At 37.6% G+C, this 23,355-nt stretch overlaps 1 protein-coding gene across 3 annotated transcripts; it reads left to right on the top strand.

The window, feature by feature from the left end:
* Window positions 1-544: 544 nt before the first annotated feature.
* On the top strand, window positions 545-21,954 carry LOC113022246 (sodium- and chloride-dependent GABA transporter 2-like). Of its 3 annotated transcripts, none has more exons than XM_026167437.1 (15): window positions 545-650; window positions 9,422-9,612; window positions 11,234-11,368; window positions 12,174-12,314; window positions 13,994-14,081; window positions 14,180-14,312; window positions 15,615-15,749; window positions 16,069-16,172; window positions 17,429-17,553; window positions 17,854-17,966; window positions 18,245-18,382; window positions 18,478-18,580; window positions 18,666-18,766; window positions 19,588-19,758; window positions 19,842-21,954. In XM_026167437.1, the coding sequence occupies exons 2-15, from the start codon at window positions 9,426-9,428 to the stop codon at window positions 19,950-19,952; spliced, it is 1,785 nt and encodes a 594-aa protein (XP_026023222.1). In that variant the 5' UTR covers window positions 545-650; window positions 9,422-9,425; the 3' UTR covers window positions 19,953-21,954. The 3 variants fall into 3 exon arrangements, with proteins under 3 accessions (XP_026023222.1, XP_026023220.1, XP_026023221.1); XM_026167435.1 differs by lacking the exon at window positions 545-650 and adding an exon at window positions 3,968-4,316; XM_026167436.1 differs by lacking the exon at window positions 545-650 and adding an exon at window positions 3,968-4,340.
* Window positions 21,955-23,355: the final 1,401 nt, after the last annotated feature.

The raw sequence follows: 23,355 nt of genomic DNA, 5'->3' as shown, positions 1-23,355 counted from the left end.
AATTAGTGGGTATGCAAAGGATTTAGCTTAAGGCCTATTTTTAGTTTTTTCTAAGCTGTCTTTTTAATTTAATCATTTAATTCTAATGAGAAATGACCTGTCCAACAACAAGCTTGGGTCTATATATGATATAGCTATTAAATTTGAGGAATAAAGGATTCATTATCCTTAGTACTATAAAAAACAAAAATAAAAAAAAATTTATTTTCTTTTAAAGAGAATCGTGCACTATTATTTTCTTTTAGCTACTCTATCAAGATTTTTTCCAGAAACCTACTGCCTCCTGCATGCTGTATTTTGGTCAAAAGGTGTGTTTGTGTTAAATACAAATAACATGTAGTGAACATGATAAACATGAAGTGAAATTAAATACCTATGTGCAAGAGCTTGATCAAAGTGAGACTGGTCCTGTTAAATCAGGAGACAGCTGTGTTTCTTTGAACTCAAGTAGCCCTCACTTTGAAACACGTCGCCAATGATGATTCATTAACAACCCCAACAATGATTTGTCCAAAATAAATCTAGGGTGGTTATTAAAGGCTCTTCTGCCAGGGGCACACAGAAAAACGTTAGTTCTGTCTGAAGAGACAAGGTGTGTTTCAAACTGAAAAAGCGGGACTTCCACAAGTGACCTCAGAAGACAACAAACTGTGAGTATAAGATCCAGAAACTTCCTAGAAACTCTTGCCGCTCTGATGTTTCTAAAACTGAATAACTTTAACCTGCTTTAACCATCTTGAACCAACTTTAACCCGTGATGTGGTCAACACAAAACTATGCAAATCATTTTAACTAGTGAATGTAATTTTTTAAAACATTTTGAATAAAAGTATAACTGCTTAACAAATGTAAAGCTGTTAAATGATTGTTGTTCTGCTTCAGTTAGAACTCACATTCAGGAAAACTCACATTCTTGAGTTCGGATTAATTTTGTTCGATCTGGACTTAAATAGTAATGAAAAGCTGAGAATTTGATTTGAGTGATTTGATTTATTGGGAGTTAGATGTTCATATATGGTACTATTTCTTAATGTACAACAACAGGTTTGATGTTTTTTTATTCTGTTGATCGCAGGTAAACAAAATTTTTGTATTGTGTTTCAGAACAGTCACTGTTGGGGTTTTTACTTCAGATAGCTTTCACTCAAACCTCTCCAAATGTGTTCTAAAGGCACTAAATTAACAGTTTAAATGTGGCCAGTTTTTCAGGACTGTGTATTAGAGATGGCACGATACCACTTTTTTATGTCCAATACCGATACCGATATCATAAATTTGGATATCTGCCGATACCGATATGAAAATACACTATATAATATAGTGTATTTTTTAATCAATAAAACTGTTTTTTTAATATATTGCTGCATTTTGTATAAGTTAATGCTCAAGTTTAAATAAACAACAACACTAAAGCTATTCTGTTATACCTGAATGTAAAAAATACACTGCACCCAAAATATTTCATAGTTCAGCAATACTGATCTAATCAACTTAAACCTACTCCATCCTCCCTATTCTGGTATTTTAAAGAGTACGTAGCAGAAATATTAAGCAAGCTAACTAATAGGGTTGCAAACTCCCAGCAAAAAAAATAAATAGGGAACCACCCCCCACCCTCCACCTCATGATTCTTAATCGACATAATCAACTTTAATTTGATGCAATGTGGGGGAAAAATGCACAAAATAAATTATTTTTCAAGAATAATTAAATAGATTCAACATCTTTCTTCAACAGAATTGCAGACTTCACAGATCGTACCTTCCCAAAGGAAAAAGTACTATAGCTTACTAGGGTATATTAGACTTAACAGTTACTATATACAGAGTAATGGACTTCTATATATTTTACATAAGATTAAAACTTTGGGTTAAGATTCAGATAATTATTTATTAAAAAGCTAGACATTTTAAATGAGAATAAGAAAGAAAAGTATGTCTTTGTGCCCCCCTTTTCACTGTTAATGCCCTATCGGGCCCCCTGGCTAAACTTTGCTAGATCCGCCCTTGCACAGTTACCAGCCGTCAGCTACGTAGAAAAGGATCCTGGTGTAGAAAGTAATATTAAATAAATTCTAACAACAGCTTATCAAGATATCTGATTCAGTAATTTACGTCAGTATCGGACCGATACCGATACGTGATATCGGATCGGACCATCTCTACTATGCATATAAGTGCTCACCTAACACATAAGCTAAACAATCAGTGACTAATTCACTGCAGATAAATATGAACACTCCTTTCATTATCAAAGAAAGGTCAGTAAAACAAAAGACATCGTGTGTTTCGGGACTGTTGCTGTGCCCTGACTTCACAGCAGTCTGAACAGCTGACAGCTGTGGAGCTAAAGGGCCGGTTAGTGGAAAGTGTCCTGAGAAAAAACAAGAAACAAGGGCAGCGGGAGAAAATGACTAGAGGAGTGTATACTACACAATAGCAGATACTGACTTCATGTTTCCTAATCATTAAACGCGGATTAAACGGGATGTGATAGCTCTGGTTTCTGTTTTACTGAATTTTTTCACATGTACTTGAGGTCACTGCTAAAAGAAAAAATGTTTAAAAAGCTGTTCTTAATTATTGGCTTTAGACTTCCAAAATAACATTGCACCGTATCCAAGCTGGTCACTTCAGTAGTGGGCATTGAATGGTACTTAAATGGTTTGATGAGTGACTCAACACCTTGTATTTCATGAATTTACAAATGCAGAATTTATTCTACAATTCATTATTTAAGCACAGAATTCTTTATTTCGATGCGCGTGGCTCTTGTGGTCCTCCATAGTATTTTCCTTTATTTATCAACAGTTTATAGTTTAGTGAAACGGGTTCATCATTCCAAGCACTTCCTCGACTCACACCCCGGTATAAGAATAATTATTATAACTAAAAGAAAACTGAACCAAATAAAAACTATATCTAAAGATTTTCAAAAAGCAAAATCAATTCTTGAAACTTGGCTGAATTTTGAACAAAACTCCCATCTCAATAAGAAAACCTGCCATGTCTCTAAAATGAGCTGGGAGCTGATACTGATAGTGATTAAATCTGGGGTGGGGAGTAAACTTTCACAGAGACACAAATGAGAAACTGTGACTGTTGTGAAGGGCCGCACCAATAATCTAACGGTGAGCAAAAGTGAGTTCAGCTTTCTAGTGGGGCCCTTCACAACATATACTCCCTGCATTATGCTGGGCTGCGATTTTTGGCCCATTTTGAGCCGATTTTTGAGTCGTGCGACCGTTTTGGCGATCGGCCCGATTTTGGCCTTCATCGTGCGTCGTGCATCGTGTAGTATACGTGGGGTAACGAGACGCGATTAACACCTCACGACGAGCTCCCGATCATCAATCGCTTGGTCGCGAGGGTGTCACCGCAGTTTGTCACACTGCACACGCGCAAACACAAATGTCAACGAAAAAGACGGCGCAGCACGACAGTGCAGCGTGTGATCTGGACACAAGCGATGGAGGCACAACTTGTAGAACTTTGGAAAGCTCATCCGAGCCTTTTCGATGTGGCCTCACAAAATTATCACGACACAACAACCGTGAAAATAGTTGGATCTACACTGCTGCTCAATCACAGCTGCCTGATCAATGTTTTTCATTAGCAATTTAGCAAAGTTGACGGAGAGGGAGAGCGAGCGACAGAATTTCTATTATAACCTTCATTTTATGTACGCACAGTGTGAGCACTCAGGTCGCATCAGAGCATCGGGCCGTATAGTGTGAGACCCTGCATCGTCACCTATGAACTTCTAACCCCTGCGATGCAATCGTACAGTTTGAGCAGGAGCTGAATCGCGCGACTGAAAAAAATCGCAGTGTCTGCCCAGCTTAGGGAAGGTTTAAATCTTGCGATTTGCTTCACCTGTTGTTCATGCTATCGACCTCATGGTGTCGCTGAGGCACCGAGAAACAAACTCGCTTTCACGACCAGAGCGCTGGTGCATTCACTGACGACGACGTATGATCCAAACAGAGGCACCTATGCAGCTTAGCATGGCTAACATGCAAACCAACCAGCCGCCTCCAGTTGCCTTTACTGAGAGGCCATGTGGTCTAGGGAACAGCCTCCGCCTCGTCATTCAGAAACAACCCGCCCCTCCTTTCTCTGTCCCTGTGGTTCCTTTTGGTTGTCTGTCATTGTCACCGCTCACACTGTCACTTCTCCACTCATGGACTCACTTGCGGTCACTTCTGGGAATTGCACTTGTCTTGTTGAGACTGGAAGATCTGGACCATTAGTATTTGACTCAGAAAGCTCCTGATGAGTTAACCCGGAATGGAAACATAAAGAATTACTGCAGACGTGAGACAGTTTTTTTTCTCCTAGGTATTCCTTTACGTTATGTGAAGTTTTTCTTTATGCTTCTTCTTTGTTTTGAGTGTGAGTGGACTCTTCTGCTGTTGTACTTTCCCCTACAGTAAACAAATTAGTGTTTATAGCTGCAGTTAAGCCTTAGAGCTTGTTGCTGTATAATGTAGGGCAAAGGTTACCGGTTACGCTGCAGCGAGGTTTAGTTATTTCCCCTTTAGCGTAACATCTCAGCTGCTCTGTGATCATGGCTACAAAAAGCTACCAAATACACCCACCACTATTGCGCAAATATTGGAACAGCTTGCATAATAATAAGCGCTGAAAGGGTTACTTGGACAAAACTGTAAAAGATAATGAAATTGTTTTTTCTTCTAGATAATGTTTGCAGCAGGTAGTGATATAGGGTATGATAAGTTTTTCTTTTTTCTAAAATCAAAACTGCTGTTGTCAGTGTACAATGTGTATAGTGACAGTATGTATATATATGTGTATATATGCAGTTGGTATCTGTCTTGAAGTTCAGATCCTCTGGGAGGTCTGTGAAGTACCCTAGCTGTTCCTAGGACTATGTTCTTTTTGTGTGTCTGGAATCTGTTGCAGCCACCTTTCCAGCTGCTAACCCTCCTGTTACCATTGGGACCATTTTGGATGTTACCAAAGTGGTTCCATGTACTTTAGTTGTTTCTTCAGCCTCCGGTACTGACTTATTTTTCTCCTTCTTTCTGATGTTGCTGTCATCTGGGATTGCTGCATCTATCACACCTGCGGTGTTCTGTTTCTTGTCAACAATCATTCTGCATATGGTTGGTTTGTCAACAGCTGCTTGTCTGTCAGAAACTCAAAGACCCACTGGGTCTGAGCCCTGTTATTTATTTAGAAACTGGGGACTTCTAATCCATATGTGGCACAGATGTTCCTGTAGACTTTCTCAGCCACTTGGTTGTTTTTTCTCACTGTATCCTTGCATCTTAAATTCTGCTACTGTGCACTGGACGGTCTCTGGGGCATTTTTGCTCAGTCTCCAACTTGGATCTTGTTAGTTGTGGCAGACTCCTTTCTGTTCTGTGCTGTCCTTTTAAGGCAGCCTTTTCTAGCAAATATTAAGATTCTTTGTTATCTGCCACTTCTTCTATCTGTGGATGCTACATGCCATGCAGCAGCTTGGTCTTCCATGATACTTCCTTCTCCTCCACTGCTTGAAGCAGCTCATCTTAGAGGGCCTGAGATACATCTTCCTAATGTATTCACAGACTCCTATGTTTCATACTGAATGGTTCTGACACACCTCAAATCCGTGGTTGACATTCATGGATCTTCACCAAAGTCTCTGTTGGCCTGTGGGATACCCAGGTACTTGTAGCTGTCCTGTATCCCCACTATAATGCCCATTCCTCTTCAGTCAACACTACTCTCCCTTTCTTTGCAACCACTCAGCCATGCTTTTCTAATCCGTGTGCCCTCGATGTAGGTGGTGCATATATGCATATCTCATTCTGTCACATTTGTTAACTCTTGAAACACAGATAAAGCTTACTTGGATGCATGGAAGGACTGATTAGATTTTAATGGTCAAAGGTCAATATAATTATGACCTCACACCTGTCCCATTCTTCTAAATGTGATATCTCGGGAACTCCTGGAGTCAGTTTTATTATGTCCGGCACAAATGTTCACTTGGACTTACTAATGAACTGATTACAATTTTGTAACATTACAATTTTACAATTTTGTAACATTTATTTTTAAATGGCCAAATGTCGGCTTCCATTTAGTCATTTAGTTTTGTTTCATTGTACTCTCAATGTGAGGTACAAAGTGAAATCAGTGCAACTAAAGAAGACCTGTCAGAGGGAAAATTTCATTTATGGAACAACCTGGAACATTCTTTCCATTGTTAGGAAAAAACAGCTTTGCAACATGTAGCTAAGTCAATAACACTGAGGAGATAAATCTATCATACTCAAGGTCTACAATCAAGTGATGCTTTCAGTGAATGTAAATTCAGAGTTTAAAATAAGGTACTGATAACACTTGAGCAAGATGACCAGATTAGACTTTGGACGTATGAAATGAAGTTTAACTTTAAGTGTACATAAAAGGCCAGGCCATGTTATCGGTTTAAAAATGATGCAGCTCATGTTCTGGCATGCCTTTCAGTTGATGAAGACAGAACTAAAGACAGGAAGACCCACAAGCAACTGAAAGCAGCTGCAGTAAACACCTTGGCAGAAACACAACATTCAGTGAAGTTCATTGGTTCTAATCTTAATCCAAGCACTGGCTCCAAAGGATTTTCATCCAAGTATTTAAAACAGTCCCTATATTTATAATTTTGTTAGTTTGCCCAGTTAATTTTGAGTCTGTTGAACTGGGGGGCTCTGTCTAAAAATAATTGTAATTCCTAAACAGTTCATGGGAAATTCTTTACAAAATTTGTTCAATTAAATCAGAATAGACTGAATCCAATCTGATTGGATTTAACATCCCCTGTCGTGATGATGAAGGCAAAAAATTGTGTGTTATTCTGTGAGAATGACTTTGGCAGGTGCTTGATGTAAACTGCAACTTAACTGAGCAATATCATTCTTAATTTATCCTTAGATAAAATTACACCTTAAAATTCTACCAGTGCACTCTATATTTAAGCTCGTGAATCGACCATCTTGGATACAACTTTTGTTTTTTCCAATAGGAAGAGGGCCATGTGACACACCAAACTTAATGGTAATGTCACAAGAAAAACAATGGCCTAAATGGCCACCATGGTCACCACCCATCTTGAGGAGTTTGCCCCCTCACATATACTAATGTGCCACAAACAGGACTTTAATATCACCAACTATTCCCATTTTATTACGGTGTATCCATATAAATGGCCCACCCTGTATAGTAGTGAATCAGGTGAATATTATATTATGCCTGACTACACTGTAGCCTTTCTATAAACTATAAACTTTCTATTATCTTTGATTTTTTTTTTTTTTTACAGTAAATAAAGTTCTTTCAAAAACATGCATTTTACTATTCTCAAAGACATAAAGATATGTTTATTTGCACCTTATAGTTGATGAAAGCATTTGTACACATGCTGTGGATAAACTGGCCCTGAATCTTCTTAAGCAATAGTGTCAGCCCCCTGAGTAACTTCCACCCAGGTTGTTTTTAAAGTCCAGGTCTATAAAAATATAATCACAGCACACACGATGACTTCACTTTGGTAACGTTGCTGAACTATGACTCAGCTGAGCTAACAGTCAGAAGGCGGTGCCAACAAAGACCACATAAAGTTAGAACATTAGTTTTCAGCAGTTTGCAGTGACGTCACTAACTGAACAGAGAATTAAGGGAACAAAACTAACTGATAAATTAGTCCCACTGAATGTTTAATCCCATCACTAAGTAAAACTATTATCATAAGACTTGTTAGGGAGTTAAAGTTGGCGTGAGTAGTATTATCTTCCTTTTATCTCGGTCTCTTCTCACGCAAAGGAGACAGAAATGTTGCAGAGAAGGCAAAAGAAGACAGAAAAAGGTTATGCGAACCATTAATTTATACCGTGTTATAATTTTATAGTCAATGCTATATAATCTTTTATTAATGTTAATTGAACAAGACCTATGATTAGCTGCAATCTGCCACAACCTATTGGAGTGAGAGAAAAGAGATGAGAAATATAAGGAGCATTAATGCAGTAGCAGCATATTTGAACATTTATATGAAGTAAAAGAAAAGAGTTTGATAGTTCTCAGTATGTCATAGGAAGTCTGGGCTGGATTATCCATGGCATAAATAAGACATCGTTCAGGGTCATTCAGTCTGGTCCAAACTAGAAATTTATCAAAAAGGAAAAGTCCTGTGCTTTTACTTATCAGACATTTTGCAAAATTCTAATATGATAGCTGAGCAATTTTTCCCCCATTGATATATGCCTTAGTTCAGAGCCCAACACCAAAATATGGATCCGTTTAGGATCACATGGCTTCTCTGAGTAAAAAGAAACCAAAGTGTTCAGAAAATGCATCGAGTTGAACTCATCGACTAATCTGGACAACAAAGAACAAACTAAAGCTGTGAAACCAGCCACACAGTCCTCACAATGCTAAAATCTGCACAGCATCAGAAAGGCACATGTGTTCTGTTTCAGCCTTACAGCCTTCGAGTTAAAAAGCCTGTTACTACAATTCTGTAAATTCAGATTACGTCAGAGCTAGGTGTCTAGCTACTGCATCCACACCCATACCGAACAACCAACACTTACACTGCAAGAAGTTCAACTTGATTTCAGGTCATCTAGAATTTTCCATATTGTGACATATCTAAGAGAACTGACTGCAAAATATTCAACTATTTTTATCAGAATATACATGACTGTGAGCACAATATGAAAAAAAAAAAAGATTTTATTTACATTTCATAATAATTATGGACATATCCATTTATCACACATTTTTTTACTCAAAAATAACAATGTTGGCATTAGCCAGGAAGATTAGGTTTTAGTATCCATAGTGATTAGACAAGCTTTCCTGTACACAAGCTTTAAAGACTATAAAGCTTTTCTTTTGCTATTCTAGTGTTTACCTGCCACATAAAAGCAACACATACTGTAATTGCCATACTCCAGCATCTAGTGTTAGTTTTTTTTCTCTTGGTTGGCTCATTAAATGATCCATAAAATACTTTAGAAAAGCTGTTTTTTAGCATCTCAGCATTTGAACCTTCTTACTACTGTCGTAGCACACATATTTTCCAGTCTGTCTGCTTCACTCCCACATCAAATCCTAGCCAGCCACACAAAAGCAACATTGATGAAAAGATTTATTCTCATACCAAGCTGCACCGACCCTTTTCTGACCTAATGCAGCAAGACTGCTGGCATTGTGCTGATAATGAACGCTAATGTCCTGTAATTAACTCACATCACTATTCCTGAAGTGATTGGTGATTTTGTTATTGTGTGGCTTACTTGGCACTGATGTGTGCAGATAACCAGATGGTCTCTGGAATATCAAATTTTGCGCCTTCCAAATCATCTGTTTTGGTCAAAAATGTGATCAAATGTACCTAAATGGGCTTTCTTCCCTTCTTGTTAAAGGATAATGGAAAAGCCCCATGATCCAGATGACAACTTCAAGCTGGATAAGGGCACAGCCGAACCTGAACCCAGCACCCATACGAGAGGACAGTGGTCTAGCAAAATTGAGTTCCTCTTGGCTGTTGCTGGGCAGATCATAGGGCTGGGAAATGTGTGGCGGTTTCCTTACCTATGCTACAAAAATGGAGGAGGTGAGTATCAAAATAGTGAACAAACAGACACTATATTGTGCTGTGGCTGTCTACCTATTTAGCTCCTCTTTTCCAGTTTTACCGTCTCCAAATAATGAACTTGGGATCACTGGTTTGCAGAAAGCTGTTTTGAAGTCTGGAGCTTCCTTAAAGACCCCATAAGTTATAAGCTATCTCTAACAATGGGTGATAGACTTTATCAGCAAGATGCATTGTACTGAACTGTATGTATTTATACTTAATGGTTAAAAGGGTTAAATTAAACACATTCTCAGAATCTCTTTCAGTACAACTTTCAGTTGAATTCAGCTTTTTTCAATTCAGTTTTATTTATGTTGCAACAAATCACAAAACATTCACCTCAGGGAACTTTTAAGGTGAAGACCTTACAATGTTAGAGAGAAAACTCCACAGGGGACCACCCTGTGAAGTAAGCATTGGGTGGCAGTGGGAAGGAACTCCATTTTAACAGAAGAAAGCGGCAGAACCAAACTCGGGGAGGGGCATCCATTGGCCTCAGGCGGTTTGGGGTGATGGTAAAGAGAAAAGAAAAAAAGGGCTTAACGAGGCAGAACAAAACACAAACTATAGAAGAGAGAAGATAAACTTGCTCACTCGCCCAGCATCCTGATTCTATAGCAGCATAACTAAGTGATAGTTCAGCAGCCATCCCCATAATTATACATATTTTTTAATGTTAATGTTAATTAGCTGATTACATGAACTTAACTACAGAGCCCAGAACCACTGTTTATATTAGGCTGTTAATGTTTCCTTTGGGCCTTTTAAAAATAAATTTGGAGGAACTGCATTTCTGTGTCAGCTTCCCTTTTGTTTATTTCTGTATAACTAAGCCAAATTTTATATTTTAGTTCAAAATATATCAATTTAAAAGAACTCAAAGGAACATAATCGACACAGTTACTTTAATCTGTTTTTCATTTTTAATTCTATCTTAGCTGCATTTGTTTAAAAATCCTGTCAGTTTGACATTTGTGTAGAGTGGCAGAGAAAGATCGTTTTAAAGGAATTTACATCATAGTTAGGAAAAGATAATCAAGTGAATCCATCCAGTTTCTTAACTTTTTATCCAATTCAGGGTTGTAGGGAGTCTGGAGTCTATCCCAGCTGTCACTGAGAGAGAGGCAGAATGCATCCCGCACATGCTGCCAGATTATCACAGGGCTAACACAAAGAGACAACCATTCATGCTCACATTCACACTAGTCACCAATTAACCTAACAAGCATGTCTTTGGACTGTTGGTGGAAGCCAGATTACCCAGAGGGCAAAGTTTTCCCTCTGGCACCCAGGCACAAACAGAACATGCAAACTCCACACAGCGAGACAAAGCCCTGAGTATTTTTAGATTTCCAAAAATAATTACATTTGGAAGAAAAATATTTCAGAAAGTAACAAAACACAAATTAAGTTTTAAAAGAAAGGTCTTTTTAAAATGAACTAAAACAATGTCTATCTTATTTAGAGATTAGATGCAAAGTAAGCCAGTGTTGATCTCCCCCGGGATTGACCTGTGTCAGTGTGATAACCCTGGATTAATAAAACAGTTGAATCGATCAATACAAACAACTTATGTGGTGCAACTTTGGATTTTGTCCAGGGGTGTTCTTCATCCCGTATATACTCTTCCTCTTCGCCTGCGGCATACCCTTGTTTCTGCTGGAGACGTCTCTTGGCCAGTACACGAAGCAGGGAGGGATTACCTGCTGGAAGAAAATTTGCCCCCTTTTTGAAGGTAAAAATCTCTCTCTTAAAATTTTTTTGGAAGTTTTCATTTATCAGACTACCAATAAAGAAGTTAAGATCATACTGTATGCTAACAAGCTATGACAAGGTCTTTAATTAATTAATGAAGCTGAATCTAATTATAAATAGAAAACCTGTGGAAAATATTAGTATGTTTTTAAATGCATATTTTAATCACAAACTGCACATTTTACTCACATTTTCCTGCTGTTGTAGCATTTGATGAGAAATTATGAATTTTTATTATAATTCCTCATTTTCTTACAAAACTATTTTCCCCCTAGAACATTATACTGTAAACGATCAGATGCTGTATTCCAGGAAACCTGAGTTTTGAGTCTGACACTTATGCAACAGTTGTGTAACAAACTTAAACTTTAAAGTTTAACAAAGCTCCTTTTCTGATTATTGGAAAGACAAAAGCTTTTTTAAGAAACTCGCAGATCTGCATCAGGGGTTTCATCTTTCACATTACTTACACTGGTTGAACATTACCTCTTCTTTGATTGCCAGCCAGGGGACTTGTATACTATTAGCTCCTTTCTTACTTGTTGTCTGTGTTTCCCCTCTACAATTGTTCACTGCACTACATTTACTTTGGCACAAAACCTCGTTTATGTAATTTAAATATATGCCATCATTTAAATATGTATTTATTTTTCAAAGTGCGTTGGGTTGTTAACAAGTATTTATATTAACATACTGGACACAGTGCGTTTCTTTAATTATTCTATATGTATGTGAATTTGCCTCCTTTTAAGTGTTTAATTTGTTCCCTTTTTGTTGTTTTTCAGGCCTTGGTTATTGCAGTGAAGTGGTTGTTTTATACTCCAGCATTTATTACATTATCATATTAGCCTGGGCATTCCTATATCTCTTCTCCTCTTTCAATTCTGAGCTTCCCTGGGCAAGCTGCAAAAACAGCTGGAACACTGGTAAGTCCCACTATGTGATTAGAAATGCAAAAACAAAGAAGTAGCTAAACATCATGAGAGCAATTATGACTCACTGCATTTTAACAAGCTTTGGGGGACTCATCATGATACTAGCTGGTTTCCATTTTTTACAGGTTAGGTTGCTTTTAATGTCATAAAATTGGCTGTTTGAGGGTTTTATTCGATTCTGGCACAATGTTGGCACTGAGGGTTTTTTTTTGTGTCTATAGAGCAAAGGCTGGAAACATTTTATCTTATGAAGGACTAGCACTCAGTATTCTTCACTCATGCTGATATTTATTAATAATAGCAGTTGAAAAATTTAAGTGTATTTTAGCACTGACAATTTTACATTGCTTTATACAGTATATGGATAAAAAAAATTGCAGGCCACACTTCAGTTTTCAGTCCCATTGCCACAGGTGTATAAAATCAAGCACCTAATTATGCAGTCTGTCTTTGCAAATAATTTTTGAAAGAATGGCACATTCTAAAGAGCTCACTGAGTGTCATAACATAACACCAGTGTACCAAGTGCCGCTTCTTCTCATGTAGGTATTCCACAGACAACTATAAGTGGAATTATTGGAAAGTGGAAATGTTTGGGAAACAGAGCAGCTCATCCACGTAAAGTTACAGAGCAGGGCCATCAGGTATGGAGGCTTTTAGGTTTAAAAGTCACCAACACTCTGCTGACTCAGTAACTGCAGAGATCCAAACCTCCTCAGGAAAAAACATTTTATTCGGAAGTATCTTTTTACCATGTAGCTAGCTGCTACATGCACTATATGGACAAAAGTATTGGGCTACACCTAGCCATGCCGCCTGCCCTTACAACATTTGTGAAAGAATGGGTGGTTCCAAAGAGCTCACTGAATGTGGCATCCTATGAATGGTACTGTCATGGGATGCCACATATAAATATTCTTAATAAATAAAAAAAAATAGGTGTATGCTTACTTAAAATCTAGTTATGAGAACCACAGAAAAGCCTTACTTGGTGTACACCAGCAAACTGATAACAATTTTATGGCAACACCAACAAAGTCTTTACTCACCACAGCACTTTCCAGTTGGCCATAGTCAAGTCAACTACTGGTCATTGCCATTAATTTAGTGGGAATGCTTGCAGCACCACTTGGTAACTGAGTAAAACTCTCAACCTTCTCTTTCAACCCAGTAAAATGAAAGAGGCACCACCTTGTGGCTTTATTCAGCACTTCACGCAAGTGAGTTTCCCTCTCAGGGGGACAGAATACTAAAGCCAGTGAACAACAATCACACACGCACACAAATAAACAACTGTCAGCAATCTAATGCAGTCACACAAACTTAGATTTTTATTATTTATTGTTTTTTTTATGTAATTGGTGGAGACACTGAAATAATCCCTCCACCCCCTCCTTCAGCAAACATAAAGTAGAAAACACCTTCTGTAGTCACACGTTTTATTTAATATAGCAAACTACAAATGAAGAACCAATTTGTTATGTGAATAGAAAAGCTTATGTAGTAAAAATCAGTAGAACACTAGCACAGCTTATATGTAAGAATAAAAAAGAAAAAAAAATACCAAAATGTAACTGAAGATCTTTGTTAACACAGACCAAGGCTTTGACAAGATGTGTTATATGACCTTTCTTTGTTTGTGCTTTAATTCACTTGTTGACATTTCTCAGAAACCTGTGTGGAATTTGACAGAAAGGCTGATTATTTCAACATGACTGTACATGAAAATGCAACTTCACCAGTGAGAGAGTTTTGGGAGTGAGTAACTTTTCCAAAATCCAAAAACTTTTAAGGCATTATTTGGACAAGTGAATCGGCATTTGTGAGTTATGACCATCACTAACTGTCAACTGCAGGCGAAGAGTTTTGAATATAACTGGAAACATCAATGAGTTGGGCAATATTCGATGGGAGTTGGCTTTGTGCCTTTTGTTGTCCTGGATCATCTGTTACTTTTGTGTGTGGAAAGGTGTCAAGTCTACTGGGAAGGTAAGACATGGGCTTAATACTTTTATTTCCTTCTGGTACACAGTGTAACAAATAACAGAATCTGCTAGTGCCTAAAAACACAGTAATATGTTACACACCAAACATGCCTCTATCTTTATAGTTTAATTACCTATTAGAGACAGGATGTGATTGTACACAGTTTAAGGCTAACCATAAATATGAGCCAACATTATTAGTCCTTTATGATTCAAAGATATCAAGCTAAGCCCAAACTTTTGTTCCCACTGCACTTAAATTAAAGGTACAACCAGCAGCAGGCCAGGTTAAAATAGATGGAGATGAAGTATCTTTCTGAAATATCATGAAGAACATGCCACAAACATGTTTCTTAGTAATCATCTTTGCTTCCCTGGCTTTATCCTTTGTCCCCTTTCCTTCCCATTCATTGATTGTCACTGTTTATGTATTTATTGAGGGTGGACATGAGCTACATACGCACACCAGGGCAGGGCAGATAAGAGATTGTATTTTATGCAACAATGACGGTGTTTATTTTTAATAAATACAAAAGCAGAATACAAAGTTGCAGACCTGTGATATCAGTAAAAACTTCCTCTTTCAACTTGTTGCACTCTTTGTACCACTAAAGCAGAATGATTTACACGGCTATATGCTGGATTTTATGCTAAAATAGTTATATAAGGTATGTAATCATTGAAACATACTTACTAATTAAATTTGATTACCCCATTTAAAAATAAATGGGAGTGTTGCACTTAGACCTGATTTGATAGTAGTATCTATGCCAGATAGCAGTGAGTTTCATGATATGAAGTTGAACTGTAATCAGTTTTCTGATCTTCTTTTGATCCTCTTCATCTGCAGATGTACTCTGTATTTGTTGATTAACTGTTAGCATGCCAACTAAATAAACGGTGAACATGACGTTACTTGCTGAGAGCTGCAAATCCTGCAAGATTTAGTATTTTGAACAAGGTAATGTGCAGACAGCATTTAGCTGCAAACAGTGTTGTGCCAGCATTAAAAAGGCAAAAGAAGCTGTCAGAAAGATTTTCTTTAATCTAAAGCTGCAATTTGCTTTCTTGAAAATTTAAACTGTGCGTTAGACTTAAGGAGTAGTGAACTGCAGTTTTCCCTGGGTGGCAAGAATAAAGAAAAAATCAGCAGCATGTGTTTAGTTTGAGATACACTGTGTGAAACTAAAGCTTCAATGTGAGGTTAAGCAGTGTTCGGTGTATGTTCTGAAGCACAGAGTGAGTGTGATTACATAATATCGGCAGTGAATGTTCATAACTTGGCCACATCATTCCTCCTCTGCAGGTAGTTTATTTTACTGCCACATTTCCATATGTGATGCTGGTGGTGTTGCTTGTTCGTGGACTCACGTTGCCTGGGGCCATAGATGGGATCAAGTTTTACCTGTACCCAGATCCATCCCGTCTCGCTGATCCCCAGGTACAAACACCATTCATGACTTCCCACTCTAAATAAAATGTGGTTTTACTCTTTAACTCCTGCATAACCATGTTGCATCATCAAACTTCTTACAAACAGTGATGGGTTACTTATGTGTGTTAGACTGTGTTAAAACTTTCAGTGCATTTGCAGATGATTGCTTTGCTGATGTCACATAGGGTAAAACATTAGCAAATGTTCTGTACAGATGCACTATGTGCAGTCCAACACACACACACACACACACACACACAATAAAAAAAAAATTCTCATGTAATTGAATGTAGGGGTGGGGAAATGACCTTTTTTTCTTTTGCAGGTGTGGATGGATGCTGGCACACAAATATTTTATTCCTATGCTATTTGCATTGGGTGTCTAATTGCACTTGGCAGCTATAATAAGTACAACAATGACTGCTACAAGTAAGTAAAATGTTTTTTGTTTTTTAATGTAAGAATATCACAAAATATCACAGTTTTAATGAAAGAAGAAGAATGTAACATAAAACATATAAAATCATTATGACAAAACTGGAAAAAGCAGGTTTCTTTAATGCTTTTCACTAACACTAATAACTTTCTTCTTCTATTTACCATTATCCAAAAATATCTCCCTTGAGTCATGTGTCATGCCATGAGCTACTGATATGGAAAAAAACAGGTTGTGTGTCACAGTTAGGCAAGAAACATGCAAACCGTGGTTCAGGGGATTGGGAAGCTCATCTTGTAACCAGAAGGTTGCCAGTTCGATCCCCTGCTCTGTCTGTCTTGGTCGTTGTGTCCTTGGGCAAGACACTTCACCTATCGCCTGCTGGTGTTGGCCAGAGGGGCCTATCAAGGCTTGCAGGATGAGCCGTGTGGAATTTAATGAGGACCCAAGATGCAGGCAGCTGAGATACAGGGGAGTTTTTATTGAGAAGGTGGAGATACAAACAGAAACGGCGGAGGTGTGTAGGAAACTAAGCATAACCTAAACTGTAGAAAACTAACAAAACGAACCTGAAGCGCTAACTGGAGCGCTGGAGGAAACACAGGGAATTAACACAGACGAACCGGCAACATGTGGGAGAAGACACAGGGCTTAAATACACACAGCAGTAATCAAGGGATGGGAGACAGGAGGGGAACACACCTGGACAGATGACGAGACAGGGGAAACGTAATTTGAACACACTCACATGAGACAAGGACCTTCAGAATAAAACAGGAAACTAACAGACACAGAGGACCAGACAAGACACTGAACTTAACAGACAGACTCACGAGCAGACACAGTGACACCATGGATAGACAGAGGGAACACAGACATGCATGAAACAAAACCCTAACACATAACAAACCTAAACAAAAGACATAACAGAATAAACAAGAACATAGAATAATATAAAGAAACACAAAACACTGAGTTGTCAGACTCAGGACCATGACAGGGCCGATGGCGCGATATGGCAGCCTCGCTTCTGTCAGTCTGCCCCAGGGCAGCTGTGGCTACAGCTATAGCTGCCTCCACCAGTGTGTGAATGTGAGAGTGAATGAATAGTGGAATTGTAAAGCGCTTTGAGGGTCTCGAAAATCGCTATATAAATGCAATCCATTATCATTATTATTATTATTATTATAAACCCTTACTGACTTTAATACAAAATAATTTGATGTAATTTGTTCTCTTTTTATTTTAGGGATTGTGTGTATTTGTGCCTTCTGAACAGTGGGACCAGCTTTGTTGCTGGCTTTGCCATATTCTCTGCACTTGGATTCATGGCATATGAGCAGAACACAGATATATCCAAAGTGGCAGAGTCAGGTGAGTTTATAAAAGAAAGTGTGAAAAGATACAAGGAGCTTTACAATGAACAATTTAGACCTGACAGCATTTATGGATGTAATATTATTTACATGTTCGTATGGGAGAATGTTACAAGCTTGTCTTTGTATGTGCAGTGGATGGCGTTTCTCATCTGTTTTTAGAAGAGGATAAATGCCAGCTACACTTTACACCTTACAATCAATATATGCGTGTATACTCTCACCGACCTCTGTTAGGTATAACTGGTTAGTAGCAGGTTGGGCTTCCGTTTCCACTGTATTCTCTTATTCTCTGCAGGTCCTGGCTTGGCATTCATTGCCTATCCTCGAGCCGTCGCCATGATGCCTTTTCCTCAGATCTGGGCAGTATTTTTTTTCGTTATGATCATCTTGCTGGGGCTGGACAGTGAGGTAAGCTCTGTTTTGTTTTGTTTTGTTTTGTTTTGTTTTGGGGTTTTTTGGTGGGGGGGGGGGGTGAAGGGGGAGGGACAACTGAAATAAATTGAAATGGAAATTTAAATTTTTTTAAAAACAATTTTAAACTTACTTACGTTCCACTAAATATGATTGTTATCTGGCTCAGGCCTGGCGCAGGATCTCTATTGAGATGCAGATTAAAACAGTTTAATCTTGAGCAAAAATTATGCATTTTTAATGGTAAGTATATAACTTAGAGGTTTGTGTTTCAGTTTGTGGGTTTGGAAGCTCTCACAACAGCCATTTCCGACATGAATCCAGCCTTCTTCCATGTCGGCCACCGACGTAAACTCTTGCTGCTTGCTGTCAGTGTTGTCAGTTTCCTCATCGGCCTTGTGATGGTTACAGAGGTAAGAACAAATTTAAAAGTCACATGTTTGTCACAATAACTGCATTTATTTTATATGCTAAAGCTCGAAAGCTAATGAAACTGCTCCACACACAGGGTGGACTATACATCTTCCAGGTGTTTGACTACTATGCCTGCAGTGGAATGACTTTACTTCTCATTGCCGTACTGCAGTCTGTAGGTGTTGGATGGGTATATGGTAAGTTCATGAATTACAAAAATATCAAAGTGTCTTCATAATGAAACAAATTTTTCCTCAACTCTGTGTTTCCATCTTTTCACAGGTGCAGACCGATTTTATGACAACTTAGAGGACATGATTGGATACAAGCCTTTACCCCTAATAAAGTACTGTTTGAAATATGTCACTCCAGTAATTTGCACGGTGAGTTGCAGCAAAAGTTAGTAATGCTCTGCAGGTCTTCCCGCCCATTCTTGCACAGCACATGTCAGTAATGTCAGACAGACATTATTAATCGAGACAAACTCTCTTATCTAGTAGGTGATCATCAGTTTTGCTGACCTAAATGGTAGCTGTTAGTGCAATATGTTATTAACTCTGACTGACTTCATTACTTAAGTTAGGATTAATTCTGTGAGCTGGTAAAAAAAAAAAAAACTCTCCATCTGAAAGTAAAAAATGTCAGTATTTGTTCCAGCATTTATAATTCATCAAAGTAAAATCACATTATTTGGTTATTTTTAGTAATGAACCAAGACAAAAATCCTTGATGGGGAAGTATCATTTTAGCATTTACTAGCCAACAGTTTTGGGTGTGCAGCTAGCCATGCAGTCTCCCATTATTTGTGAATGAATGGGAAGAGCTTACTGAATTTGAGCATGGTAATGTCATAGGGTCCCACCTTTGCAACATGTCATGAAATTCATGAAATTTCTTCCTTCCTAGATATTCCATGACTAAGTGTTACTTTTGAAAAATTGTTAGGTTAAGCACCACAGCAACTGATGGCGTCAGACCACATGAAGTTACAGAGCAAGGTTGCTGACTGCATAGTGTGTAAAAGTCTCCAACACTCTGCTGACTCTCTGCTGACTCAATGACTCAATGACCATAGAGCGCTGAGCCACCACTGGCGTTAACATAAGCAGAAAAACTGTGGACTAGGAGCCTCATGAGATGGGTTTCCATTCCCCACGTAGTATGTAATTTATTCCATATTTACCTCTTCCATTGTAATTTTCAGGGAACGTTTATTTTCTCCTTGGTCAAATACACTCCACTGAAGTTCAACAACACACTAGAGTATCCATGGTGGGGTTATGCTCTAGGCTGGTGGTTTACACTCTCCTCTACGCTCATGGTTCCCTTCTGGATGCTGTACAATCTGAGCACCACTCCTGGTACACTGCGACAGGTGAGCTATTTGTGTATGAATATAAATTTCCAAAAAACTGTTTCCTTTCATCTTTTATTAAAACCAATATTCTTCTTTGTTAGAGGTTCTCCATCTTATGTACTCCAGCCGAAGACCTCCCTCTGACCAAATCAGAGAAAAAGGCTCTTGAACTGCTTAACTTGCCATCATCCTTCGATAACACAGTGTTCTAGAATAAACATGAAAAGTGAAGCAAACTCAGATGCATTTAACAATTAACACAGTTATAAGGAAAATCTAACATTAAATCCAGTGGCTCAATCCTCTGTAGCGCTGCATCATTCCAGTCTGTTTGGAATTTAACCCCTTAAAACACTGATATTTATTTTGTGTCCCCATCTAACGGGCTAGATAAACCAGTGAGATGAATTCAACCAAAAACTACAACCTGAATGAATTCACACAAACAAGAGGTGATTGTAAAAAAAACTGCGTAAAGACAGTCTGAGCACAAATGTGTAGTTTCCCTGAGTTTGGGATGGCATCTTCATCATCTGATTTACAGTCCAAAACCAGAAGAGGAAACCACAGAAACGTCAGAAATAAGAATATGGAACCAGAGAGGATGTGGAGTTTTGCTTAAAGAAAATGGTTTAGGCCATGATTTCATTTTCTATATTATTGCTTCTGACGATTGTCTTGTTCATGTTTGTTCTGATAACCCATCTCTACAGCAAGGACTAGTTCTGAAATTTCTCTTGTGGCCATTTGCACTGAGCATATTATTTGACATTTTAAATTGCTCCTCATCCAAAGTTCATTAGTAAGAAGCATATTTTTTTCAGGTTTACCTTCATCTGAGTATATTGAGCTATCTGCTTTCACTGTGTCTGATTACAAAGCTCTTTTTTAAACCCCACCTATTCGTACATCTGTTGTTAATCACAATTTATATCAGAGCTATTAGTGGAATACTTAACATGATATTCATGTGATGAATCGCTGGGAAATTTGTCATGTGGTGAAAAAATTTACGTGCCTTTAGCATACGGTAGACTGTTTCTGATGCCATAGTTGGAGAAGGGAGAGAAGTTGATGCCTGATTAATTCTGTCACATTAAAATGTTGCATTTACAATCATGGAGAAAAATAATGGTGTATTTATTATGAAAATCCTTCTTCTTTTAAATAAAAGACAGCACAGGGTATTTACACCTGCACAAATGTGCCTCATGTTTAAATCAAAGTCTTTTTGGGACTATTGCCTGTTATGGTTTTAAGCAACACCATTTTGCAAACACTCATCCTTTTGTAATGAGCACTTATTAAGAAGAGAGTGGAAATGAAAGGTTTTTGTACACCAAGTGTTTTTGTCTCTTACATTGTATTATTACATTTTGTGGTCAAGGCCTCAGACTGTAGAACTTTTTTGAGTAAAATAATACTGACAGTTACTTGACAAACTCTTACAGATCTAACACCTTAGTTACTTTAAGGCCAGTATGAATTATACAGATGGTGTAAACTGTAACTAAAAAACAATGACAGAAGGGAGTTTGTCAAGCAATAAGCATCCAATCAATTGAAACCCTGAACACTGTGTTTATCTGAGCCATCTGGCTGTCCCAATACAGAAGTGTTTGTGACCTCTACAAAGTACTGATACTGTAAATATTGTATATGGGTTTTTCATGTAGGCAGTAAATGCAGCATTACGATAACTGCGCTATGTATTATAAACCTGTTAGAACCAAGGAAAACTCAATATGGTAATATTGATTATAAAATACATTTTTCTGCTGTATTTTCAACTTTTTTTTTCTTTTCAGAAACCTTCCTTATCGAGTGTCCAAATTTATATTTTTAATATTTTGTATCATATGTCATTGAGAGTTGTGGCAACATTTTTATGTATAACATGTGGAGTGTGATCTAAAGGTTCTGGGAACTGGCCTTTAAAAATCAAAGCAGTGGCGACCCTGAATGGTGATCCTAAGGATTGGTCAGAGGCCAGCTTGAAATCTTTTATGTTGTTGGTTTTTTCTTTGTTGTTTTTATTGTTTTTTCTTTGTTTCTTTAAAAAGGTTTTCTGAACTTTTGAATCACACCTCTGCACTGTACAAATTTTGTAATAACACATTTTTTCATGTGAAAAATCATATTGACATTTACACTGAAATTTATTTTTATAACCCACTGTTGCCACTAGATACAACAGGAACAAAAAGGTTTGCTTTTTTTTTTTTTTTTTTTTGAAGTGTTGGTATGATGAACTGAATCATAGCTTTGGTTTGTAAATGTTAATTGAATGATTTTATTAAACAATGTGCCATTCTTTAAATATGATCTATAATGAGATAATCATATGTTAATATGATCAATATTATTTATGTATTTCTTCATGTCTTCCTATTACTATTTGGTTAAACTGACATGAGAATCATTCCTTAGGATTTACTGCAGCAATGACCAGTGAGGTGACTGTGGTAAAATCATCATTTACAGACAAACTTAATAAAATCTTAATAAATTCACAACTGTTTTGCCTTTTGATTGTCACTACACAGATCCAGAGGAGAGTCTGAAAAAGTAAAAATGGCAGTTTTTCTGTGCCCTTGAATGACATGAGAACATTTTAATTTTCTGCTAATGCTTTTAAGAAAATAAAGGTTACCTTTAATTCTTCACCTGAATTGTTCAGTCTTGATATGTAATGATAGATTTATTTTATACAACTCTTTTCTTTTCTCTTTAAACATTCCCTTTTTCATTTTGAACATGTAAAGGACATCCACTTTTTCATCCACGCTGTCTAAAATCTGACGTCATACTTGACCTTGGAACCAGGAACAGTGTCACTACATCGTCCATTTAATAGCTTTATAATATCAGTGTATCACATGAACCCTCCTTCATTGTTAACCCAAGATGCATGAATTAACCTAAGAAAAACCTTTAAAAACAAAAACTGTTTACTAAATAGACCTTTTTTAATAAGAGGAGAAAAATGCAATGAGTAATCAAATCGAACACCCAGTTTTTTTCAGCTGATACCACAGAGACAGTAAAACACTACTGCAAACATCTTTGTTTTTCATCTTATCCTTGTAATGTTCATGCATGCACCAGTAAAGCTGTGGTCATGGTAATTCTGAAGTTTTTTCCTTCAAGTGGTGCCTAATTTCAAATGCAATGATTCACACAGGTCGATAAATGTCACCACAGTCTGTGTGCTAACTAAAGGTAGAGTTTATGTAGTTTCCAGAGAGGCAAAACAAAGCTTACATTGTGATAAGTTCACTCAAAGGCGATAGAAAAAGATGTAAGTGAAGATGTCGAGAAATTATTTTGAAAGGCAAGGATACGAATGCCTCATCCGTAAAGATTGCGTGTAATGTAATTTATGTTTTTTACCTGAACAGTTGATGTGTTTCTAAAGTAGGTTGTTTCCCAATGACATAATGTCTGAGAGCAAGGTAAATTGTGGTACTTTTGTGTTTTTCAAAGGCTATGTGGGACAGTGAACATGGGGTACTTTGTAGTATTGTGGTACAGTTCCAGGTGATGGATGCTGGAGTAAGGACAGACTGTGATATCCATGGTCACTACCAGGTTAAGACTTGGATAACAGCAGAG

The sequence above is a fragment of the Astatotilapia calliptera genome, chromosome 5 (assembly GCF_900246225.1).
Source record: "Astatotilapia calliptera chromosome 5, fAstCal1.2, whole genome shotgun sequence".
Lineage (NCBI taxonomy): Eukaryota > Metazoa > Chordata > Actinopteri > Cichliformes > Cichlidae > Astatotilapia > Astatotilapia calliptera.
Note: the sequence above shows the minus strand (reverse complement) of the source record. Positions and strands in the feature narration are given on the sequence as shown.

Coding starts and splice junctions, on each gene's coding strand:
- LOC113022246 (XM_026167437.1), top strand. CDS start 9,426: ATGGAAAAGCCCCATGATCCAGATGACAACTTCAAGCTGGATAAGGGC. Junction 14,082..14,179: donor CCAGTGAGAGAGTTTTGGGA/GTGAGTAACTTT, acceptor TGTCAACTGCAG/GCGAAGAGTTTTGAATATAA. Junction 16,173..17,428: donor TACAACAATGACTGCTACAA/GTAAGTAAAATG, acceptor TTTTTATTTTAG/GGATTGTGTGTATTTGTGCC.